General features: G+C 44.3%; 1 protein-coding gene across 3 annotated transcripts in view; it reads left to right on the top strand.

Moving 5' to 3' along the window:
• Positions 1-21,578, top strand: part of ABTB3 (ankyrin repeat and BTB domain containing 3) — a 173,777-nt gene that overhangs the window by 136,477 nt on the left and 15,722 nt on the right. For all 3 annotated transcript variants that reach the window (XM_034062953.1, XM_031050035.2, XM_013129373.3), the window contains exons 5-11: positions 684-849; positions 6,551-6,640; positions 9,809-9,910; positions 11,027-11,120; positions 11,230-11,365; positions 12,998-13,218; positions 14,643-14,821. In XM_034062953.1, the coding sequence (XP_033918844.1) occupies positions 684-849; positions 6,551-6,640; positions 9,809-9,910; positions 11,027-11,120; positions 11,230-11,365; positions 12,998-13,218; positions 14,643-14,821 (988 nt within the window). The remainder of the gene's footprint in view (positions 1-683; positions 850-6,550; positions 6,641-9,808; positions 9,911-11,026; positions 11,121-11,229; positions 11,366-12,997; positions 13,219-14,642; positions 14,822-21,578) is intronic.

Below are 21,578 nucleotides of genomic sequence, written 5' to 3'. Positions count from 1 at the left end.
TCTGTTAGACACAGCCAGAAAGGATTTGTGGTGTTTTGCCACCATTACCTGGCAAGATTGCCTTCTCCTTGATTGCATGATACACTGATCTAAAGGATATCATGGGCAGGGGAATTGGACCAAATGACCTCCAGAGGTCCCTTACAACCTCAGCCATTCTGGGATTTGGCACGTTGCACTTTCTGCTCCAAAAAGCCTTCCCTGTTACTGGGGCTGTGCTGGTAAAATCCTTGACAATGTTTGAAGTGACATTATTTTCTCTTTGTTGTATTGTCAATGATTATACACCCATTTAATGTAAGTTCAAAGCTTACTGAAGCCACTGAAACTTTTCAGGGATCAGGGAGACTGGATCTTTCTGCTGTGCAGAAACAAAACTTGCAGTGAGAATTGGCTGTGCATTGCTTTAACAGGGAAACAGAATAAAGTGAAAGCTGTGCCTTTTTTCCCCATTTTTTTTATAAAATGTGTAACTTGTCCCATGAAAGGTAGACCAAGGGCAATCTCCATTATCTTGCATTAGCATTTCCCATTCATTACTTCTCTGAACCTACAGGTCAAAGGAGAATGAATGTGTGCATGACCTACATCCTTCATACACAAAGCAAAGTATTATTTTCCTGGGGACAGTGAGGTCTGTCCTTTGACTGTCCTCTCAGGGAGTTTATTTCTCACATCCACAGAATCGACGACTGTTTTTGTGCATCTCGGAAACTGGATGCAGTTGCCACTGAAGCGAAGTTCAAGCAGGACCTGGGTTTCCGGATGCTCAACTGTGGCCGAACGGATCTGGTTAAACAAGCCATATCCTTGCTGGGGCCGGATGGGATTAACAGCATGAGTGAACAGGTAACGAGATAGAAATTTCAAGAACCAACTTTGAAATGCAAGGGTTTTGTCTGCTTATCACAGAAAATGAGCCCCAGCTTTCAGCTAAACATAGACAGGACCTTAGTGCTTTCCCTGCATTACTCTGCATTGAGTTAAAGCACTACCAGGTGAACATCTGCATTAAGTTGGATAGTTTTGAATTGCATTGATGTTTGGGTGGTACTGAGGTAACTCAGCATGAAGGCAGATGCATCCCCTGAAATATTAACAGTGAACTGAGTCTAGTGAAGCCAAAAGATCTCAAGAGAGCTTAGTGTTGATCTGAATACCTAAAGCTGCTTCAGGGCCGTGACCAGTGTTGTAGGGCAGGGCTTTTGAGGTGAACATCCTTCCACTGAACACTGCCCTGGGATCTAAAATGCATTTCATGTGCACCACTGAACCCTCAGCAGGAAACAATTAATTGCTGGCAGTCTTTAATTGAGCTCAGCCCAGTCTGAACTGACCTTCCAGATGTGAAAGTGTCTCTGTTGCTCATTGTGGTCAACATCAACCAATCGAGAAGCCCAGATTTTTCTGGAGTTACTCCTCCATTGAGGTGGTGGTTGTGGCTTGGGATAAGCCAGCTACCTACCAGCAGCAGTCTGTTGGACTTATTGCGGTGGTTCCCCCTTCCCAGAGGGAAATGATGGCCATGGATACTACTGTTCCCTTTTGAAACAGAGCCCCCTGATTTTTTTTATACCCCTGATGGAAGTGTCACTGTGTATTCCTATAGCTGTGAGCATCCTCTTTGGCAGGAAGCAGGTGGCTGCTGCCCCCTGATGTGGTTGCTTAGGTCAGGTGCTGGAGTCTCAGTAGGTTTAGGTCTTCTGAAATGAAAGCTGCTGCAGGAATGTGAGTTATATTGCTGTTCAGTAGCTTTAGTCTGAGTCAATATTATGGATTTATCATAGAATCATAGAATAGTTAGGATTGGAAAGGACCTCAAAATCATCTAGTTCCAACCCCCCTGCCATGGGCAGGGACACCTCACACTAAACCATATCACCCAAGGCATCATCCAACCTGGTCTTGAACACTGCCAGGGATGGAGCATTCACAGCCTCCCTGGGCAACCCATTCCAGTACCTCACCACCTAACAGTAAAGAATTTCTTCCTTATATCCAGTCTAAACTTCTGCTGTTTAAGTTTCAACCCGTTACCCCTTGTTTTGTCACTACAGTCCCTAATGAATAGTCCCCTCCCCAGCATCCCTATAGCCCCCTTCAGATACTGGAAGGCTGCTCTGAGGTCTCCACGCAGCCTTCTCTTCTCCAGGCTGAACAGCCCCAACTTTCTCAGCCTGTCTTCATACAGGAGGTGCTCCAGTCCCCTGATCATCCTCGTGGCCTCCTCTGGACTTGTTCCAACAGTTCCATGTCCTTTCTATGTTGAGGACACCAGGACTGCACACAGTGCTCCAGGTGAGGTCTCATGAGAGCAGAGCAGAGGGACAGGATCACCTCCTTTGACCTGCTGGTCATGCTCCTTTTGATGCAGCCCAGGATACAGTTGGCTTTCTGGGCTGTAAGCGCACACTGAAGCTGGCTCATGTTCATTTTCTCATTGACCAACACCCCCAAGTCCTTCTCTGCAGGACTACCATGAATTTCCTTTTTGCCCAACCTGTAGCTGTGCCTGGGATTGCTCTGATGCAGGTGTAGGACCTTGCACTTGTCATGGTTAAACTTCATAAGGTTGGCATCAGCCCACCTCACAAGTGTGTCAAGGTCCCTCTGAATGGCATTCCTTCCCTCTAGCATATCAACAGAACCACACAGCTTGGTGTCATCGGCAAACTTGCTAAGGGCACACTCAATTCCATTGTCCATGTCAGCAACAAAGATATTAAACAAGACCGGTCCCAACACCGATCCTTGAGGGACACCACTCGTTACTGGTTTCCAGCCGGACATTGAACCGTTGATCACAACTCTTTGAGTGCGACTATCCAGCCAGTTCTTTATCCACCAAGTGGTCCACCTATCAAACTGATGTCTCTCCAATTTAGAGACAAGGATGTCATGTGGGACTGTGTCAAACGCTTTGCACAAGTCCAGGTAGATGACGTCAACTGCTCCACCCCTGTCCATCACTTTTGTAGCCCTGTCATAGAAGGCCACCAAATTGGTCAGGCAGGATTTTCCCCTAGTGAAGCCATGCTGGCTGTCACCAAGCACATTTCTCTTTTTCATGTGCCCTAGCATGCCTTCCAAGAGAATCTGCTCTCAGATTTTGCCAGGCACAGAGGTGAGACTGACTGGTCTGTCATTCCCTGGGTCATCCATTTTCCCCTTCTTGAAAATGGGGGTTATATTTCCCTTTTTCCAGTCATCAGGAACTTTACCTGTCTGCCATGATTTTTAATATATGATGGCCAGTGGCTTTGCAACTTCATTTGCCAGCTCCTTCAGGACCCACGGATGGATTTCATCAGGTCCCGTGGACTTGTGTACATTCAGGTTCTTATGATGGTCTCGAACCAGATCCTCTTGTACAGTGGGCCCAAGGTCTAGGTTTTCACAGTCCCTGCGTCCGCCTTCCAAGACTCGGGTGCTGCGGTCAGAGCCTTTGCCAGTGAAGACCAAGGCAAAGAACCCATTCAGAACCTCAGCCTTCTCCAAGTCCTGTGTAGCCAGTTCTCCTGAAAGTTTCTGAAGGGGGCCTACATTGTCCTTAGTCTGTTTTTTAGCTGCTACATACCTATAAAATCCCTTCCTATTATCTTTAACATCCCTTGCCAAGTTTAGCTCCAATTGGGCCTTAGCTTTCCTAACTTGGTCCCTAACTACCCTGATAACATCCCTGTATTCATCCCAGGCCACCTGTCCTTACTTCCACCTTTTATAAGCCTCTTTTTTCCTGTGAATTTTTCTCAGCAGCTCCTTATCCATCCAAGGAGGTCTCCTGGCCCTCCTGCTGCACTTCCTTCTAGTCGGGATGCAACACTCCTGAGCTTGTAGCAGGTGATCCTTGAATGTTAACCAAGAGTCTTGGGCCCCCCTTGCCCTCTAGGGCTATATCCCATGGAACCTTGCTAAGCAGGTTCCTGAAGAGCCCAAAGTCTGCTCTCTTGAAGTCCAGGGCAGTGAGCTTACTGCACGCTCTTCTCACTGTCTTGAGGACCTCAAATTCGACCATCTCGTGATCACTGCATCCAAGACTCTCCTGGAGAGTCACATTTCCAATGAGCCCTTCCCTGTTGGTGAGCAGGAGGTCAAGCAGGGCACCTCTCCTCATCGGCTCCTTTATTGCTTGCAGAAGGAAGTTGTCTTCTACACAATCGAAAAGGAAAGTACCCACCAAAAAAAAACCCAAAACCCCAAACCAGACTGTTCATTCCAAAGTCCATACGTTATACTTTTAAATATTATTATTACTTTAAGTTAGTCTGAACCTGGAAACTTTTCACACCATATTTCCTCTTTCCTCCAGACGGAAACCTGGGAACACTCTGGCTTGATTCATCAAAGTACCTAATCATATGCTTAACACTGAACACATGCTTGCATCCTGTTTGAGTGAAAGTTAAGCCTGTGCTTAAACATCTCACATCTTGTAGGATCTCACATCTTGCATGACAGAGCCCTAAATGATACAAGGCTAAAAGAGAAAGGGTGATTTTTTATTTTGCCAAAAGCCAAATGCTGTTGTGTTGATCGTACACGTGCTTACCGCCTTGTGCGTGCATTGAACACTAATGACGGTCTCATTAAAAATCCATTCCTCCCACGTGCAAAGAGGGTGGGGCTGGATGATGCTGTAGCACAAGGCTGAACTGCAGAGCAAGGCTGGGGATGCTGGCAGAGGCAGATGCAGCAGGGACAGCAATGCAAGGGAAAGGGAGGTCAGAAACCTCATTAACTCCTTAAAACCCTGACACTGCAGCATGACACTCCGGGCCCCTTTTAAGTCCTTCAGCTTCATCAGGGCCAAAATATCCCCCTGTGGTCCCCAGGCAGATCCTTTCCTCTGGGTATTACTGCGGGGCTCTTTGCCATGGCTTTCCATGTGCTGCATCTTGTGGGGGCAGGGCTTTCAAATACTTCTCTTCAGATCTGATTAGACCCCTTATGCTAAACACTTGATTTAATTATGCAGTGACGCCACTTAGAGAAATTGAAAAAACAGCTGAAGGAACGTGTATTTAATATTAAGCTGCCATCCTGTCCCCATGTTTCAAGGCCCAAACACTATTTTTGTAATTCTCATGGTTCCTGTAGCATTTATTGACTGCCAAAGGAAATGTTTTACCACTGACTATAGCTGAAGCAGTTTCAAATTCTCTTTGCAAGTAACTTGAAGTCACTAAAGAACTCTCCTTGCCTGGGGTGAGCTTGTTTCTTCTTAATAATGGCATGATGCCCTAAACACCTGTTCCCTTATTCTGTATCTCCATAAGTACACGGCAGATTTGATCCTACGAAATGCTCAGCCTGTTGCAGGGGGGATAAAGTACCTTACAAGGACAAACCTTAATTTACATTTTCTCTAGAAGAGCAGCCCTTCCATACATAAGCACCCTCAACCTTTATCTCTGCATGCAATCAGAAAAATGGGGTAGTTCAGCAAAAACAGTGGTGCTGGGCTCTTGCTAAGAAGACCTCTGTGTTGTGGTGCTGTGTCTGGCCATGCTGGGCACCTCCAGTTTCTCTGGAAAATGGCAGCACTCAGGTTGAGCAGCAGACAGGCTATCATCTGACAGCAAATTTACCAGGGGAGCTCGAGGTAGGCTATAAACATGCATCAGAGGTAGCTGCTTGCTGTGGTAGATCTACTGCAAAACAACTGGTGGCTGTTGATTAACACCCCCCGACTGTATTTAATAAGCAGCTTTTTCTGTTATAATTTACAGTAGATTTAATGATTTTTTTTCTCATGGTTTTCTCCGGACTCATTACCACAGCCACAGTAATACTTATCTTAAGGGAGAAATGGTGATCAGCTGTATCAGGTATTTCAGATTAATGCAAATTGCATTGTGGTGGTTCTGTAGCAAAGGGCTACTTAATCTGCTTTTTCTCCAAACAGGGCCATGTTTTCCTGGAAGCCGCAACTTGCAACAGTGCTGTTTGGCATTTCAGTTAAAATTAAGTCCTTTTTTGCTAGGGAGTGCTATACAAAGCCTTTACATTTCTAGCTCCTTAACTGTATCCACTCTGAAAAGCTGTGCCCAAATTCAACCTATCTTAAGAGGAGCTTGGGATGTTTTTAAAGGGTCTTTCAGTAATTAAGAAGTTGGATTTTACGCAACTGTTATTATAGAAAACTCAATAGAATTATTGTCTTTCTAAATACCAGTGGAAATTTGGTTGCTTTGATAAAAACATTTCTCTGCTGGGGCCCCAAAGACAGAGATGTTCAGTTTATTATACAAAGATTGGGGGGAGGCTGACAAGCCTTAGTTTCAGTCACCATGTTGAGGATGCTGAGAATAACGTGAAAAGAAAAAAAAAAACCAACCCAAAGCCAGTCAACATGACAACAAAAATGGAGATTTTACAAAAATGGTTGCCATGGTCTGAGGGGCATGTCTGTAATAGAGGTAATGGCTTTTGTTAAATGCATACTGTTAGTCTTGATTATATATACTTAAATAATTGTTTAAAAAAATCAAAGAAAGTTTTTTGTTAAAATTTTCAATTCCTTTGTTTTTTAACTCCAACAAATGACTAGGGCATGACTCCACTGATGTATGCTTGTGTCAGGGGTGATGAGGCTATGGTGCAGATGCTGCTAGATGCTGGAGCAGATCTGAATGCTGAGGTGAGGACTTTTGTTGGTTGTATCTTTGTTCTATTATTTGTTAACATCTTAAACTACCCCCTGAAACCATACTGAAGGGAAAATCCCAAGAATTAAAAAGAAATGTGTCTTACCCTGGACAGCACCACTTGAAATGAATAGTAAAATCAAACTGCATTAGATTAACATTGGCATTCACTGCACAGAAGTGGTCAAGTCATCGTACATATCCCACAGGTAATATTGATTTAGCTGTGTTTGTGCACTGGAAATGAATGCAAGCATTAGCACTAGCACGGAGCACGGCCCTAATGATATTGGAAGGACTCCCTGAATCTCAGCTAAATAAAAATGAAGAGGGTAAAAGAAATATCCATCTGATAATCTGCCAAAGCTTGAGCATTTCTGCACATTGGGATGTTCCAACTAAGCATCCCCAGCACACAAGCGCAATGTAGGTCCCAGTGCTTTGCCTGACAAAGTGCCTTAGGCTAAAAACTGTTGGATGAGGAGTTTGAAGCTTCCAGAATATCAACGTCTCTTTGATGGATGCACATCACAAACTTACACAATCTGTCCACTTACACAATGTGTTGATTGTGGTCCAACGCTGCGCAGTGCAGGTATGTACATTTTTAAAGAGCCATTTGAATATCTACAGAAGAATTATTTATTTGTTAATGACTCCAGTTTCAATTTGTTGAGGTCATGAGTAAATTAAGCTGTCTGCTTCACTTATCTGTGTTCCATCTGTTCTGTTTGGACTTGAATGAGTTGATAAATTGTAGTCACTGCTTTCAGCCAGACGTTTTGCACTTCTGAAAAATATAATTTCAAAGTAGAAATGGATGTCACCTGTAAGAGACTGATAGTCCTGACTATCTGATTGCTGTTTGCTGGCTTATGTGAAATCATCTGATGATTTCAGTTCCCCAAATTCAAGCACACCACCCTCAAGAGCTGGCAATAATTGAAAAATTGAATCCCTGTTAGCACTCTCGATAGGCACACCAGGGACTGGATGGGCCTAGAGACTGGTCTCTCCTTTAACCCTGTCTGTGGCTCAGAGGTGAGTGGCATTATTTGGTTCCTAGGACAAGTTCTCATTAGGAGCAGTTCTCCCAATTGCTCCAGTAATCTTCCAGACTTGAATCAAATGCAAATTTAAACAGTTTTGTCTTCCTGAAACTGCTGACATCTGAGAGAACAGCTCCAGTGACGAATATGAACCTCCCTGATTCATTTCTGTAGAGTGTTTGCTCTAAAATCAAATGAAAACACTTTGGGACAAGAACTGTGAATAATTATGGTGTGCAATTATAAGATGATTTGTGCACACCACAACCAACTGTGTAAATTGGGCAATTATGGGGGAAAAAAAGGCAAATCAACCACGAACAAAAATAAATACTCTGTCAGGTGCCTGCACCATTTTCCCCTCCCACTTTGCAAATCAGTGATATATATATATATGTTTCCAAAAGTAGCCTCAAATGCTGGGTGCCTCCCTTTCTGATTGCCCATCTTTAGCAAAAAATGGACTCATTTCCAGATGTGCTGAGATGCTGCAGTTTGCTCTGGAGTCAGTGGGACCTGTAGCTGCTCAGCAAATCTCAATGGAGGCCTTAAAAGCCTGGTCAACAGCAGATCTTTTGCAAACACCCTGTCAAATGGAAGGAACTCTAACCAAAAAAAAAGAGCAAAGGAGTTAAAATGACTTCATTTTCTTTGCCACTTTCTGTGGGCTGGCCCTGAACAGTGGTGAGAATCTGTGCTTGAGGAGGAGCTGGAATACATTTGCTAAATCCTGATCCTGCCCATCCTCATCCTCTGCTGCTCTGCTCCCCAGGCTAAACCCCAAGGCTCGAGCTGCTCAATCTTCTTTCTTCTGAGCAAACACAGACCTAAAGAAGCGTTTCTCAGAGGCCAGCACTCTTCTGTTGCACTTTGAGCTTTCTCTTTGGCAAATCTCTGCAATAACACCCAGGTGCTGGTGCAGATCTGCCCTTCTGGCAAACTGCAGGATCTGCATGGGCTATTCAGATTTTGCCCTCATCCCTGTCCTTGGGACTGAGGGCCTGGTTGTGTGCTTCTAGCAAAACACTGCATGTGGCGCTTGGAAATGTGAGCTGCTAATGCAACTAAGCATTTAATAACTGCTCCTGCTCCCCTACGTGGATAAACGTGCTTTAGATGAGGTGGTGAAAGCATAGGTGGCTGATGAAACAGAGATGGTGCATCTTTTACTCTGATTTTAGTCCTCCTCTGAAGATGAATAATAAGGTCTTGAATTTTAGTGTCACACTCCATCTGAGTGTACAGCCTTGGACTGCAAACGTTCATTAGATTTTACCATCACTGTGGACCTCATCAATATTAATACCCCCATCTTTAAGACAGGGAAACTGAAGCAAAGAGTGATTATTTGTCTTCCCCAGTGTCTGCATTAGATGCATCAGGCACTAACATGTAGAAAACGGAAGGAGCAATTTGAAAAATACCATTTTGTTTTCCAAGGATGTAGTTTGCATCTCTTTTATCTGTCACCACTCTGCTCTTTTAACTCAACTCAGACGGCAGAAGGCAGTAAAAGGAGTTTTCTTAAAACTTTTCTGAAGTGCCACTCTGCCCCATCACTTCTCAGCTGTCTTTTTCCCTCTGGTAACAGAGGGGGAGCCCAGAAGCATGCCTGTGAAATCTAGGGTAGGGCTTGTGATGTGTCTTTCATGACGGCAGTGACAAAAGTGATAGTGATTTATGTGGAAAGAATTTCTTTGGGCCTGGAGCAATCCCAAGACCCAGGGCTGTTTATATATGGCCTGGAGAAGTCAGTGGGAGCGGTCCTTAGCTGTAAGTGTCCTGATCCATCCCTGCTTCCCCAGTGTGTGCTGTTGTAACCAGCTGTGGATGTTTTTGACCTTGTGCAAAAGAATCCGGTGGCCAGTGGTTTAGATGGAGCTACAGTAGTTGGTAAAAAGACTTCATTTGGTATGAACTCTATTCAAGCTGTCAAATCAGCACAGATTTAATATTGAGAAAATTTTTGCAGGAAAAAAAATGAAGCCAATAATTTCATAAAGCACCTTTCCCAGGTTTTCTTTCTCACTCCCTCACATGCCTGGCTTTCAGGCAGGTTGAATTTTATTACGTATAGCTCTTTTAAAAAAAATAACTTTAATTTGTTTGTAGGTTGTCAGTACTGCTCATAAATACCCATCCGTCCACCCTGAGACCCGCCATTGGACAGCTCTGACATTTGCTGTGTTGCATGGACATATTCCTGTAGTTCAGGTATTATTGTATTTCCCTACCTGCATCTCATTCTTTTGTTTCTCCTTTTCAGTTCTAATTACATCCATCTCAAACCAGTATCCTTTTGTCATACTTATATTGGTTACTTCTGCTTCTTCTAGAGTGTACTGATATATAATAGACCTATTATATAGCAAATACAGTGTTCAAACCTTAACCGATATGAGGTTTAAATAGGACGATTTTAAAGCAAAGTTGCACCAAAAAAAGTCTGACAACTCCTTGTGCTCCTTCCTGACCACTTGTTTTATATGTTTGTTTATTCATTCATTACACTTTCTTACACTATAATGTTCTAGCAAATACAAAACTGCTGCCTTGGTGGGGAAGAGGTGGACAACAGCCCTTGTGCTGCTCCAAATGGGGAGAATCACTCACTCTCCTTACTCCATCGAGGTGTCATGTGGGATATGCTGGTTCTGTGCTTTGGCATCTTGAAAGTTGAGATGGTTTATTCTTCAAAACAGCTGTGTCTATGGCACACTTAATGAAGCATCAAAACTGTGAAGGTCTCAAGACAGAAATGGCCAAGACAGGGCTGGAGCACAGGCTCCATCCTCCTCAGCTTGGCCGTTTTTGTTTTCTGCATTGTTGTTATGTATGTACAAGTGTCCCTGATGCAGATCACAACTTTTGGACTGATTGCTGCAATTGGTTCTTAAGAATTGCCTTTCTTTTGGCCATGACTATATATAAAGATGGAGAAAATTGAAATATGACCCGTTTTAGGATGGTGCTGCGCTTCTAGAAGACCATGAAGGAAGGATGCTTGTTGGGTTAATTTTCAGTACTTCCATCTTCTATGCATCACTTCCTAACACTGACCTTACCCCATTTCCCATTCAGAAACACTGGGTTACACTTTTTTGGCTCTGAAGTTGGACACTACTGCTCCTGGTGTCTGGCAGCATAAACTGAGCGAAAAAAGGAATGAATTCGCCTGTGTGAAACAATGGGCAGAATTTGCATGTCACTTGTCTCCATCATATCTGGTTTGCAGATAACAAGAAGCATTAGACTCTCATTCGTCACTGTTCATGAATTCTGAAGACTGTGATACCCCCAGTTGCTCTAAACAGTGAATTTTCTTTCTAGCTGTTGCTGGATGCTGGAGCAAAAGTAGAAGGTTCCTTGGAGCATGGAGAAGAAAATTACTCTGAAACTCCTTTACAGTTGGCAGCAGCTGCTGGTAAGGACTTTCTCCTCCCACTGTAATAAATTCTTCAGTTAGGATCTGTGATTTAGGGGAATAAACACTGGACTGTAAAAGAAGTAAAACTGAATCTCTTTACTTGCAGGAAATTTTGAACTGGTCAGTTTGCTGTTGGAGCGAGGAGCTGACCCCATGATAGGAACAATGTACAGGAATGGCATTTCCATGACTCCACAAGGTGACATGAACTCTTTCAGTCAGGCTGCTGCACATGGACACAGGTAGAGTGGGAACAAGTCTAGTGGCATCTTTCAAGTGCTTATTTTTTTGCCTGGACATCCGGTTTGAGCAGATGGGTGCAAGTTCTGCATGAACAATTGAACATGCCACCAACTGAGCAGAGATGTAAGGCTTTTTGGTAGCATGTGATTTTAACCAGTTGGTGGTACAAGCTGCTTTTTGCTATGTGATTGAAACAAAAGAGGAAGGGCAGTCCTCATGCTGTGTTGCAATGCAACGGTTGTTAAATGGCAGCTGATGTGATGATAGAAAGGAATGCCAAGAGCATTCCTTCTGAATTTCTTGATATATATTTCTCAGGTTTGAGCGAATCATGTCTGTACTGCTGCAGCCCTAATTTTTGTTGAATACAGTTTCTGCATCTGTGTTTACTGTAAAGTCCTGTATGTCTTAATGTTGTATGTATGCTGTAAATCTAAAAAAAAAAAAAAGCAGTGAAATGAGCACCTGGCATGCATGATCTTGCAACACTCAGGAGTTGACTGCAGTGTAATTGATTAGTATTATGATCTTCACGTTCCTACTTTTCTGATTGTAGCCATCCAGAGGAACATAGATACAGGTTAGAGACAGCAACTACCATCTGTTTGCTTAGAGATGAGCTGCCAGTCTTAACAACTTGCTAATGGCCTGTCAGGGTGGGTTTGTACAACATTGCCCATCTGGAGCCTGTGGGGGATCCCCGGGACAGAGAGGACAGTTTGGTTACTGGAGTCTCACATTCAGCTGGCATGAGTGGGAGCCATGTGCCTGAGGAGGACCTGGGGCTCTCCTCGGCTTGGCTGCTGGCTGTGCACATCACAGGCCCTGGCTCTTATGTTCCTGTTTGTACAGTGCTCACACACACTCCCTCCTCCTCCCCTTTCTGCCCTAAATTTGTCTGGGACATGCCATGCTCTGCTGTCACCCCATGCTGGGGTCTGAGCAGCTGAAGGGAGGACATTGGAGTACAAGCAAAGTGGGATGGGGCCCAGCCTGGTTTCTTTTCTCACAGCTGCAAAACGAAGTGACTCCGTTGAGATTGATGAGGTTAAACTGGTACAAACCTAAGGGCACCAAGTCTCTGAGTTTGGGCTTTGGTATTTGATGGCACTTTACTTTGCAGAGTGGTCTCAGGTGTGCTCAAACCTGCCCTGACTGGCCTTGTTCAATGTCTAGTTGCTACAGCTTTCCCAGACCGCTTTGTGTGTTAATCAAGTGGTGGTGCTTTCAGTAGCTCCAGGCAGCTCCTTTCTCAAGTGTCCTCCATGGTGGAAGTCCTGAGAGCTTGTCCAGAGGCACCTCAGCCTTCCCTGATTGTGGGGAGAAGTCTTGAGTTACATTTAGCTCATGGGTCTCTGTTCCTGTGAGACGATGCCACTTGTGCAACATCTATATGGTTCCTGTCACAACAGCAGACGTGGCCCAGGCAGTGCAGGTGGGCTAGCAGGAGCTGTGCTTGTCTCTAGTCTGCTCTCAGCTGATTCTGCCATTAATTGGAGTAATATCCTGGGTAGGTGTTTTAACTTGCCATATTGCAGCAAATACGCTGGGCACAACAAAAGCCTAGCCACTGACTCTGCTCTCCTGCCTTCTCCTTCCCTCTCTCCTGTCTGTCATGCTGTGATTGACAGGAACGTCTTTCGCAAGCTGCTTGCTCAGCCAGAGAAGGAGAAGAGTGATATTCTGTCACTGGAGGAGATCCTGGCTGAGGGGACGGACTTACCTGACTCAGCAGCAGCTCCACTCTGCGCCAGCCGCAACAGCAAAGCCAAGCTGAAAGCCCTGAAGGAGGCCATGTACCACAGTGCCGAGCACGGCTACGTGGATGTGACCATTGACATACGGAGCATAGGTCAGTCCCAGCACCCTCTCTCCTCTCCCTCCGGGAAAGGATCGCTGAAAGAAACGCATCTATTGATGGGCTGTTGCTTAAACCAACCACGGTTTCACCTTCCTCAGCTCTTGTGGAAGCAGGTGATGTGGGATCTGTCAGGTGCACAGCCCATTTCAGCTCTACAGCATGCACAATTCAGGGGCTACTGGCACATTTCTGCAGGACAGAGTGATTTCTACTGGCAGCCATCTTCACTGCTGCATGGTAGAGCATTAGATAAGGCTCTGAGGCAGTGTTTGGCTCAGTGGTTGGGCCATCTCTAACAGCTCCTCTTTCCTACTCTGTTGTAAGGCATTAATACATCTTTATTTCCTGGGGTTGGTGAGCCTCTGAGGGTATGGGCAGGGAACTGACTTCTTGTTGTGCCAACTCTGCCAAAGCAGGGCTTGAACATCATACCAGCCTGCTGGGAATTGCTTTTGCCTGTGGGGAGGGTGGTTGGGTAGCACGGAAGGGAATTAGTCTGGACTGTGTTTACCATCCCCATCAATGTGCATTCAGAGAGACCCGAGTGCCTGGCATGCCTCTGCCTAGTGCCATGCTCCAGCTCTCAGATGTGTGGCGTGGGTCAGTCTGAGGAGTGGCTCACTGAGTGGGCTAAGCAGGCAATCCCTGGTGATGAAAGGGAGGAGAGCAACAGGGCTGCTCTCCAGGCACTGGACATACACTGAAATGGAAGTAAAAACCTTTTGCAGCCAAACAAGAGGCTTGCGTTTCCTCCCGCTTTGTTCTGCAAGAGCAGAAACTAGGTCACATCCAGCCTAATGCCTGCAGAGGTACATTAGCTCCATGTGCTTTCTCACTCACTGCATGGGAGCAGTTCCCTTTAAGTTCCTGGAGAGTAGTTCTGCCACAACAAACTACTTGAAAAGGCTGATCTGCTGAACTCACCAAGTGCTGTTTAGGGAAAACAGTAATGATCAGGAGAGGACATGAAGTAGCGCTAAAGAAAGTTTTAATCTGGAGACCACCAGTCTGAATCCAGGTGGGTAGTGGCCAAAATTGGGTTTTTTTTGCCATTTAATTGCTCTCCAGGGCTACATTCAAACAAATGAGCTAGTGTAAATCTCGTTTCCAAAAGGCTTTCGCATCACAGAGCACCACAGCAATTACCACAAATTGGCAGTCTCAGCAGAGAAGCTGAAGGCTAGATGAGCAGAGAGACCACAGTCTTCTCCTAGCATTTGGAGGAAAGCCTCTGTGCAATAGGTCTGGGATGTCCTGATAACCACCAGCCTTCTCAATCAGGGAAAAAAATAGGAATTTGATTTCTAGGGTTATTTGGCAGCTTTTGCTTAAAATCTTAGCATAAGTAAAGGTAAAAAAGCAGAAGGGCATTTTCTTCTCCAAAGCTGGAAACAAGCTTTGTCCTCTGTCTATAGGTGTTCCCTGGACATTGCACACATGGCTGGAGTCCTTGCGCACATCCTTCCAGCAGCACAGACGACCTCTCATCCAGTGTCTGCTAAAGGAATTTAAGTCCATCCAGGAAGAAGAGTACACAGAGGAGCTCATCACACAAGGGTTGCCTCTGATGTTTGAGATACTTAAAGCCAGCAAGGTAGGATAAATTGTACGTTTTAAAGAAATCAGCTTCATTCCCATCCATTGCAACTTTGGTTTTGCACAGCTGTCCCAAAGGTTGTTTAGACTGTCTAGAGTTCTTATTTTATTATTAGTAGTAGTATTATATATCTAGGGGGGGTTTCACAGTGGAAGCATGGGTTAAAAATAAGCTAACCACATCTCCTGCTAGAACAGCTTAATACAGATGCTGGCAATAAGCTGGAGAGACAACAGAAGCTGATGCATAGTGGTGACATTAACATCAGATGGGTCACTGTGGTATGGCAGGAGATGTAGATAACAAAACCAAACCAACCAAAGAGTAACTTTACCCAGCTTGTTTTACGGGACCATACAACAAACCGAATATTCATGTTTGCTTTGGATTTGTTTAACCTCGCACGTGACTTTCCCTTCATGTGGGATTTGGACTCTTAAATATGTAGGGAGTCTGGTCTCTACAAGCACAGAACAGGATAGGGTTTTTTAAATCCTTTGTGTGAGTGTTTGTACTTGCAGCCTTCCCAGATTTATTCTTAGCTGACATTTTCTTAGCCAGACAAATTAGACTAACAAAACCTTTTGAGGGAGGTACCACAGCAAAGGGGATGATCATGGGGTGGGCAAGGAGAGGAAATTGTCTTACCTGGTGAAGGATGGACGCTTCCTTTTAAAACTTGTTATAACCATCATTCTCTACTGGTCCCCTGACAATCAGTTGCTCCCAAGGAATGCCCAGTCAACTTTACTGTTGCCAGAAAATCATTTTAGTGATGAAAAGCATCAAAAAGGTTTGATTGCTCTTATTTTTCTCATGCATCATGTTGCTATGGTTTTCTGATTGTTGAACTGGGAAATAAATAACATTTCTCACCCAACTCTGCATGTAACAGCAAGGAGCAAGTAATTTTTAGCATCTGCAGCAATAACCTAAATAATGTGAAAAGGGGAGAGGTTCTGGTCTAAGCACTCAATACTAAAGATTCCAGACTTAATATAGCTAGTAAAAGCCTCCATGGATTTATTTCTTGTATCTTGCTGCAAAAGAGGGCTTGGACTACAGTCCAAGCAAATCCTCAACATTTGTTCCAGCAATTGTTCTGATATTTGCTCCCACAAGTCTTCCCTTTGGGATTAGTTTGTATTGGATAGGTATTTATGGAGAATGTTTGAAATAGCTTTTAGGAAATCATTCCAAATCCTCGGACTTGCAGGTTCCTTGTTCTGAACTCACTTGGGTTAATATTTGGTCATCCAGGAACTACCAGCAAGGTGCTGTTTGCTTTGAAAACTGATATAAAATTAATCATATTGAAAACTTAATGGAGATTCAGTTTAAGCCTTGTTATCTATGTTGAGGGGTGTCATTAATTGCACTTCTCCTGGGTAGCTGAAGCCAAAGCCAGTGATCACTATTAGAATAAATGACTTACAGGATAAAACATTTGGAACATGTTAGACTATGTCTACTGAGTCTATTATAAGACATCTACAAACAAATAAGACTGCTACCCTCTGCTTTGGGTTCACTTAAAACCTAAAATGTGGCAGGGTGAAAGAACTGAAGTATCAAAGAAAACCCCTACATGACAAAGAAGAAATCTGTGCTGATCTTTATTCCTGTCTTTGGGCCTTAGGGAAGCTGCCTTTCTTCCCTCTTCTTGAGCATGCATATTCACAAACACACACATACTGCTTCATATGCTTAGAAAAATAATTAATCATTCTGGGACACTGTAAGGGTTTACAGATTGTCTGCAAATAGCATGAATTATTGCAGTGGTCTTGTCCAAATGGCCTCTCACAAAGCTCTCCCAGACAGAAATAAGGACAGACTATATGTAAACCCTTTGGAAGAAATCAAGATAGATCCATTTGTAGGAGAATGAGCCGATAAAATTTCTCCCTGGTCACTCTGTAGAATGAAGCTGAGAGTCAAAGGATCTTCTGTTCCCCTTCTCTTGAAAGGCTGTTCTTTATGTATACTCACAGACTGGAAATCTCCTTTAAGAGGTGCAGAAGGGTGGTAACTGTGGTTCACATCCCTCTTTATCAACAGCAAATTGTAAAGCCCTGCCTTTTGTGGAGCTGAGGGGAGAGCAGCTGGATTTACCCACATGTACATCCTTTTGCCTGTGGGCTGGGAACTTTGAGAGAGATTACGACTCTTGCTAAACATCTCAGTCTGGCTCAATACCCTTCCTTAATGAGTTTTTCAGGGCAAAAAGTATAAAATAAGCAACTAGGAAGCACAAAGCCACTTTGCATTTCTTGGCTGATGTAAAACAAGATGTCCCATTTGCTACATATTGTGATGCTCAGTATATTTTAATAGCATGGCAACTTGCACCTAATAGAATCAGCATTTTTCATTCCTAGAAATAGTTCCAACTATCCCATATTCTCAGAGCAATTTGCAAATATTAATGAGTTGAGACAATGAGGAAGATCTTACCTCCCTCTGCAAACAGGGAAACTGGGGTAGTTAAACAGGCATATTCTTAGGGCCTCATAAAGTGACAGTCCTGGCCTCAGAAGCTGTGACAACCTCGATAAGCCAGACAGAGTAGGAAGCACACCTTCTGCCCCACATTTGCTTTGTGCAGTCAGACCAAATGCTCTTGCACGTCCAGATGGGAGAGTTTAAATGGGAGTCCTGCACCAGCCAGTACTGATGCTGGTGTCCTGCAGGGTGGCACTTTGCTCCCATTTATGTGCTGGAACACTGACAGTAGAAATAAAAGTGAAATTAGGAGAAGTCCTGATGCTGGAACACAGAACAGCAATAAAAATTGGCAAATCAGGCAAAAGTGGTTGAGCTGAAGGCCATAGTTTCATTGTTTCTTTTCAAGCTGTGAAATAAGCAGGGAAGAACAGTGAATAGATTGCACATTGGTTGTTCACTGCTGCACTAAAGCCCTGGAGGAAGACTTCCAAAAGCACAAATGAAGGTTCAATACCCAGCTCCCGGTGGCTTCCAGTGGGACAGAGTGCTTTCATTTCCTTTCATGCCTTTAAATGTCTTTACTAGCTGCACCTTTGAGAATTGGGTGGAGAGCAGAGAAGTGGCAATATTTCCATGCTGGTGAGGCAGAGCTGCATGAACAGGCAGACAATTGGCTCTGCACTTGCTCCCTTCATGGTTCCTGCTGTTGTGCAGTGAGCTTGGGTCTTTACCAAACCAAAGACCAGAGACAAGGTATTTTGGAGAAAGCAATATCAGTGGAAAGGACATGGAGAGCTCAGTTTAAGGCACTCCTAAAAGCAAGCAAAACTCAAACCAGGGAAGGTCTGACATTAAGAATGTCAATGATGTGGTGGTGAATTTGTGCCACCAAATGAGGAGGAAAGGCGCTGTCATTATGGGATGGACTGAATTTCTTTGGCAGGCAAGCACACAAACACAGTCTGTTAAAGTGGTTTGGACAGGGCTGCATGAGATAAAAGCTGGAGAGACACTTCTAGGAGTGAGTAGCCCTGAGCTAAACTTCAGCTGCTGCACAGAACAGAACTGAGTCCCTCAAAGCTAAGATGACACTGGAGATCTTGTTATAGAAGAAGGATAGGAAGATACAGCTGGATTCCTGCCTGTTGGTATCTGTACTGTGCTCTTCATGGCCTGAAGGATGCCCCGCAGACTTCTCATAGGAAGCTCTGCTTTGCCTCCAGCTGAGTTTGATGTTTGTATTTCCTGAGCTTGGTTCTGAGCTGGATTGACCTCCTGCCTCATATCATAGGACTGTATTTGCATGATGAGTGCATGTATCTGAGGGCTGGCCAGCGGTCTGAGATTGCCCCTTTCTCCCTCCCACCCCAAATAGACACTTTCAAAAGAGCTGTGTGGAGACTGCACCCAGATCTGTGGGCTTATAGTGCCTAAGGTGGGAACTCACAGGTCAGCTCTTCCATTTTTCCAGGGAGAAACTCTTGAGAACAATGTACTGAATGCGCAGGGATGCTCCTTTGTCCTCTCTCTATGAAAATCCTGGAGCTGTTTCAGTGTGATTGTGACGTTTCCACAACCTGAAAAGGGAGTGGACTCAAAACCACAACCTTGGAAGTTAAACACATCTGGCCTATAGAGGAGGTTGGGTTTAGATTTCCACTCTGGAGCTCTGCATGAGCTCGAATTGTCATTAAAATCACACAGCTCCATCCATGCAGAGGAGCCAGCACTGTTGCTGGTGTACGAGGTTATGAGCCAGTTCCATCCACTGCTTTTTCTGCATGCAGCAGTTTACATCGGATTGTCCTTGGCCTATTTTTTTGAGGAAAAAAGAATACAATTTTTTAATTCCAAATAATCTCTCTTACAACTTTCTCCCTTTCCTCTGCCCGTGGCATGGGTGAGGAGCTGCTATTTGCCACTACTTTGGATCCTTTGTGGGCACACATTGCCAAAGTGCATGTGATAGTCCCCACATGCATTGAGTGCACATGCTGAAGCATTGTCTGAAACTCTGCCTCACACTGGAGGTGTTTCGCACAAGGAAAACTTGGCTTAGGACTATGAGTATTCCTGCCAGTGTATTGTCCAAGACAAAATCACCTTGGAAAGTCATGGGAGAGCTCCTTCATCACCATGGCCTCCACTGCGTTCTGCAGCTTTCTCTTCATTCTTCCCATCAGTTTGTGTCAGTGACAAGGTCATTTATTTAAAACCTAGCCCATTAGTGAGGTGTTGCTCACGCTGTGCAGCCAGGCTTGTTGAAAGATGCAGGAAACTACTTTGCAAAGATGTTTCCTCGGGATTTACAGTTCCTGCAGAGTTTCCCAACCTCTACAGATGTATCTACAGGCAGCTGAAAGAACATACAGGAGTGCACCAGCTCTTTTGGAAGGCTAAGCTTTTTGAGTAACAGTCAGCAGTCTGGTGTTGACAGTCATTGAGAACAAAAAACAATTCAAAACAGTAACCAGGTTTTAAAACTCCAAGAGGCGTGTGGGTATCTTGAGAAACCTAGCCTGAATAGTTTAAAAGCTCAAGTACTCTTTTAAGCATTAACTTAGCCACTTGGAATCCAAAATATCTTAGAAAGTAAACTTTGGGGGGCGGGGGGGAGTTAATATATCTTTTCACAAAGAGCAGCATGTAGCCTCTGCCTTTCATGTCTCCAGCAAACAGAAAGCAGCAGGAAAGGCTGAAACACCTGCCTGCTCTGCTGCAGCAGAATGTTCAGAAGCTGAGACTTGAGATGGGCATCCTGTTTCTTTATTGGATTTAATCCTTCTAAAACAAATGTCGGGAGAGGTTCTTTGGAGAATGTCAACAGACTCAGGTCATACATGGTGGTCAGCAAACATCAGCTTTCCCCCAAGGTCTGCACGTGACCTGGGAAGTGGCACTGGAAGAAGAAGCTGGAAAATTCCCCTTTTTGTCCCTTGCTTCATGATGGGCTGAAATTAATATTTTAAGGTAGGCTTGAGTGAAGCTGTGTTTTGCTGTATGAAGCCAGACTACCCCATTCTGCAGAAAGGCTTAGGGTGAACCCTGTATGGCACTTGGGCAGCCACTGGGTTTTAATCAGCTCCTGCAGGAAAGCCCTTTCCTAGGAGAGTGTTGTGTATGTTTCTTTTGCCAAGAGACAGACCAGGAAAGACCCCTCTATGCTGGGTGAAACGTAAAACTTCCTTGTTTAAACTGCCTTTCAACAGAAAATTGAGGGTTTACTCTAATAACAGGTTTTATTAGAATGTTTGTTCTCTGCATATTTTACCTTTCTTGAAAAAAATAACACCTGAAAATTGAGTATTTTGGCTGATGACTGAAACACTTTAACTGAAGTAAAATGTGGATTTCCCATAGAAGAGACAGACACACCAAAACCTGCACTAAAAAATAACCCTGAAGACATTCCAGGATGCTAAAGTGCCTGTTTATGGGTTCCATGGAGTGGCTAATGCCCTTCTGTGTGTCAGCTAGTGCCCAGCTTGTGCTCAGTGATTGATCTTTTGGCTGGGATTTTGAGTGGTTTCAGAATGCAGGTTTCACTGTTCTGAAGAAATTACAGTGATCTGTAACTTTGCCCGTTGTCATTTGTAGTACTTCTGTGTCTAAACAGTTCAGAATAACCAGGACGAAAGTTATCCACACATGTACATCGTGCATTCCCCATGTGAGATGCGAACGCCAGGTACCGAGTGGCATGTTAATAATAACTCTTAACTCTGTCTCGTGTTTTCGTAACGCAGATTCAGCTTTGTACTAACACAGGTTTGACTCTTTTTTTACCCTCTGTCTGCCTTCTAAAATGATTCCCTGCCAGAGGCAGGAGCGGTTTCTTCATTTACAGTAAATAAATGCCATGGATGTGACACCTGCCCTTTTCTGGGCTCTCACCCAGGGATTAGACTGTGCCTGGGGATCTGAGCTCTTTACATACAATGCTCAGCTGTGGTATAAAGAGCCTTTTGAAAGGGAGGCTTGGCAGCTTTCCCAGAAGTGAACTGAAGGGTCCATTTGTGCCTTACCTGTGATTAATTCTTTTCCGTTTGTATTTGCAGTGGAAGGACATGAGCCTGGCACTAACAAAACCCATTTTGTTGTGCAGTTCACTGCCTCTAACTATATCTCCAACCTCTGGGGCTTCCCTACCTTTGCAGCTGTTGACTAGTATTAATTATGTGTATGCTACTTAATCATCTAGGAGTGACTCTCTCAAGTGGCATTTAATCCATTTTGAGGCAGCTGACAAAAGTGAGTTATGCCAGAGAACTGTAGTGGAAACACCTAGGCAAGGATAGAAAAGGTT

This window comes from Melopsittacus undulatus, chromosome 5 (assembly GCF_012275295.1).
Source record: "Melopsittacus undulatus isolate bMelUnd1 chromosome 5, bMelUnd1.mat.Z, whole genome shotgun sequence".
NCBI classification, from domain to species: Eukaryota; Metazoa; Chordata; class Aves; order Psittaciformes; family Psittaculidae; genus Melopsittacus; species Melopsittacus undulatus.
The sequence above is the reverse complement of the archived record's forward strand: the minus strand, read 5'-3'. Positions and strand labels throughout refer to the sequence as shown.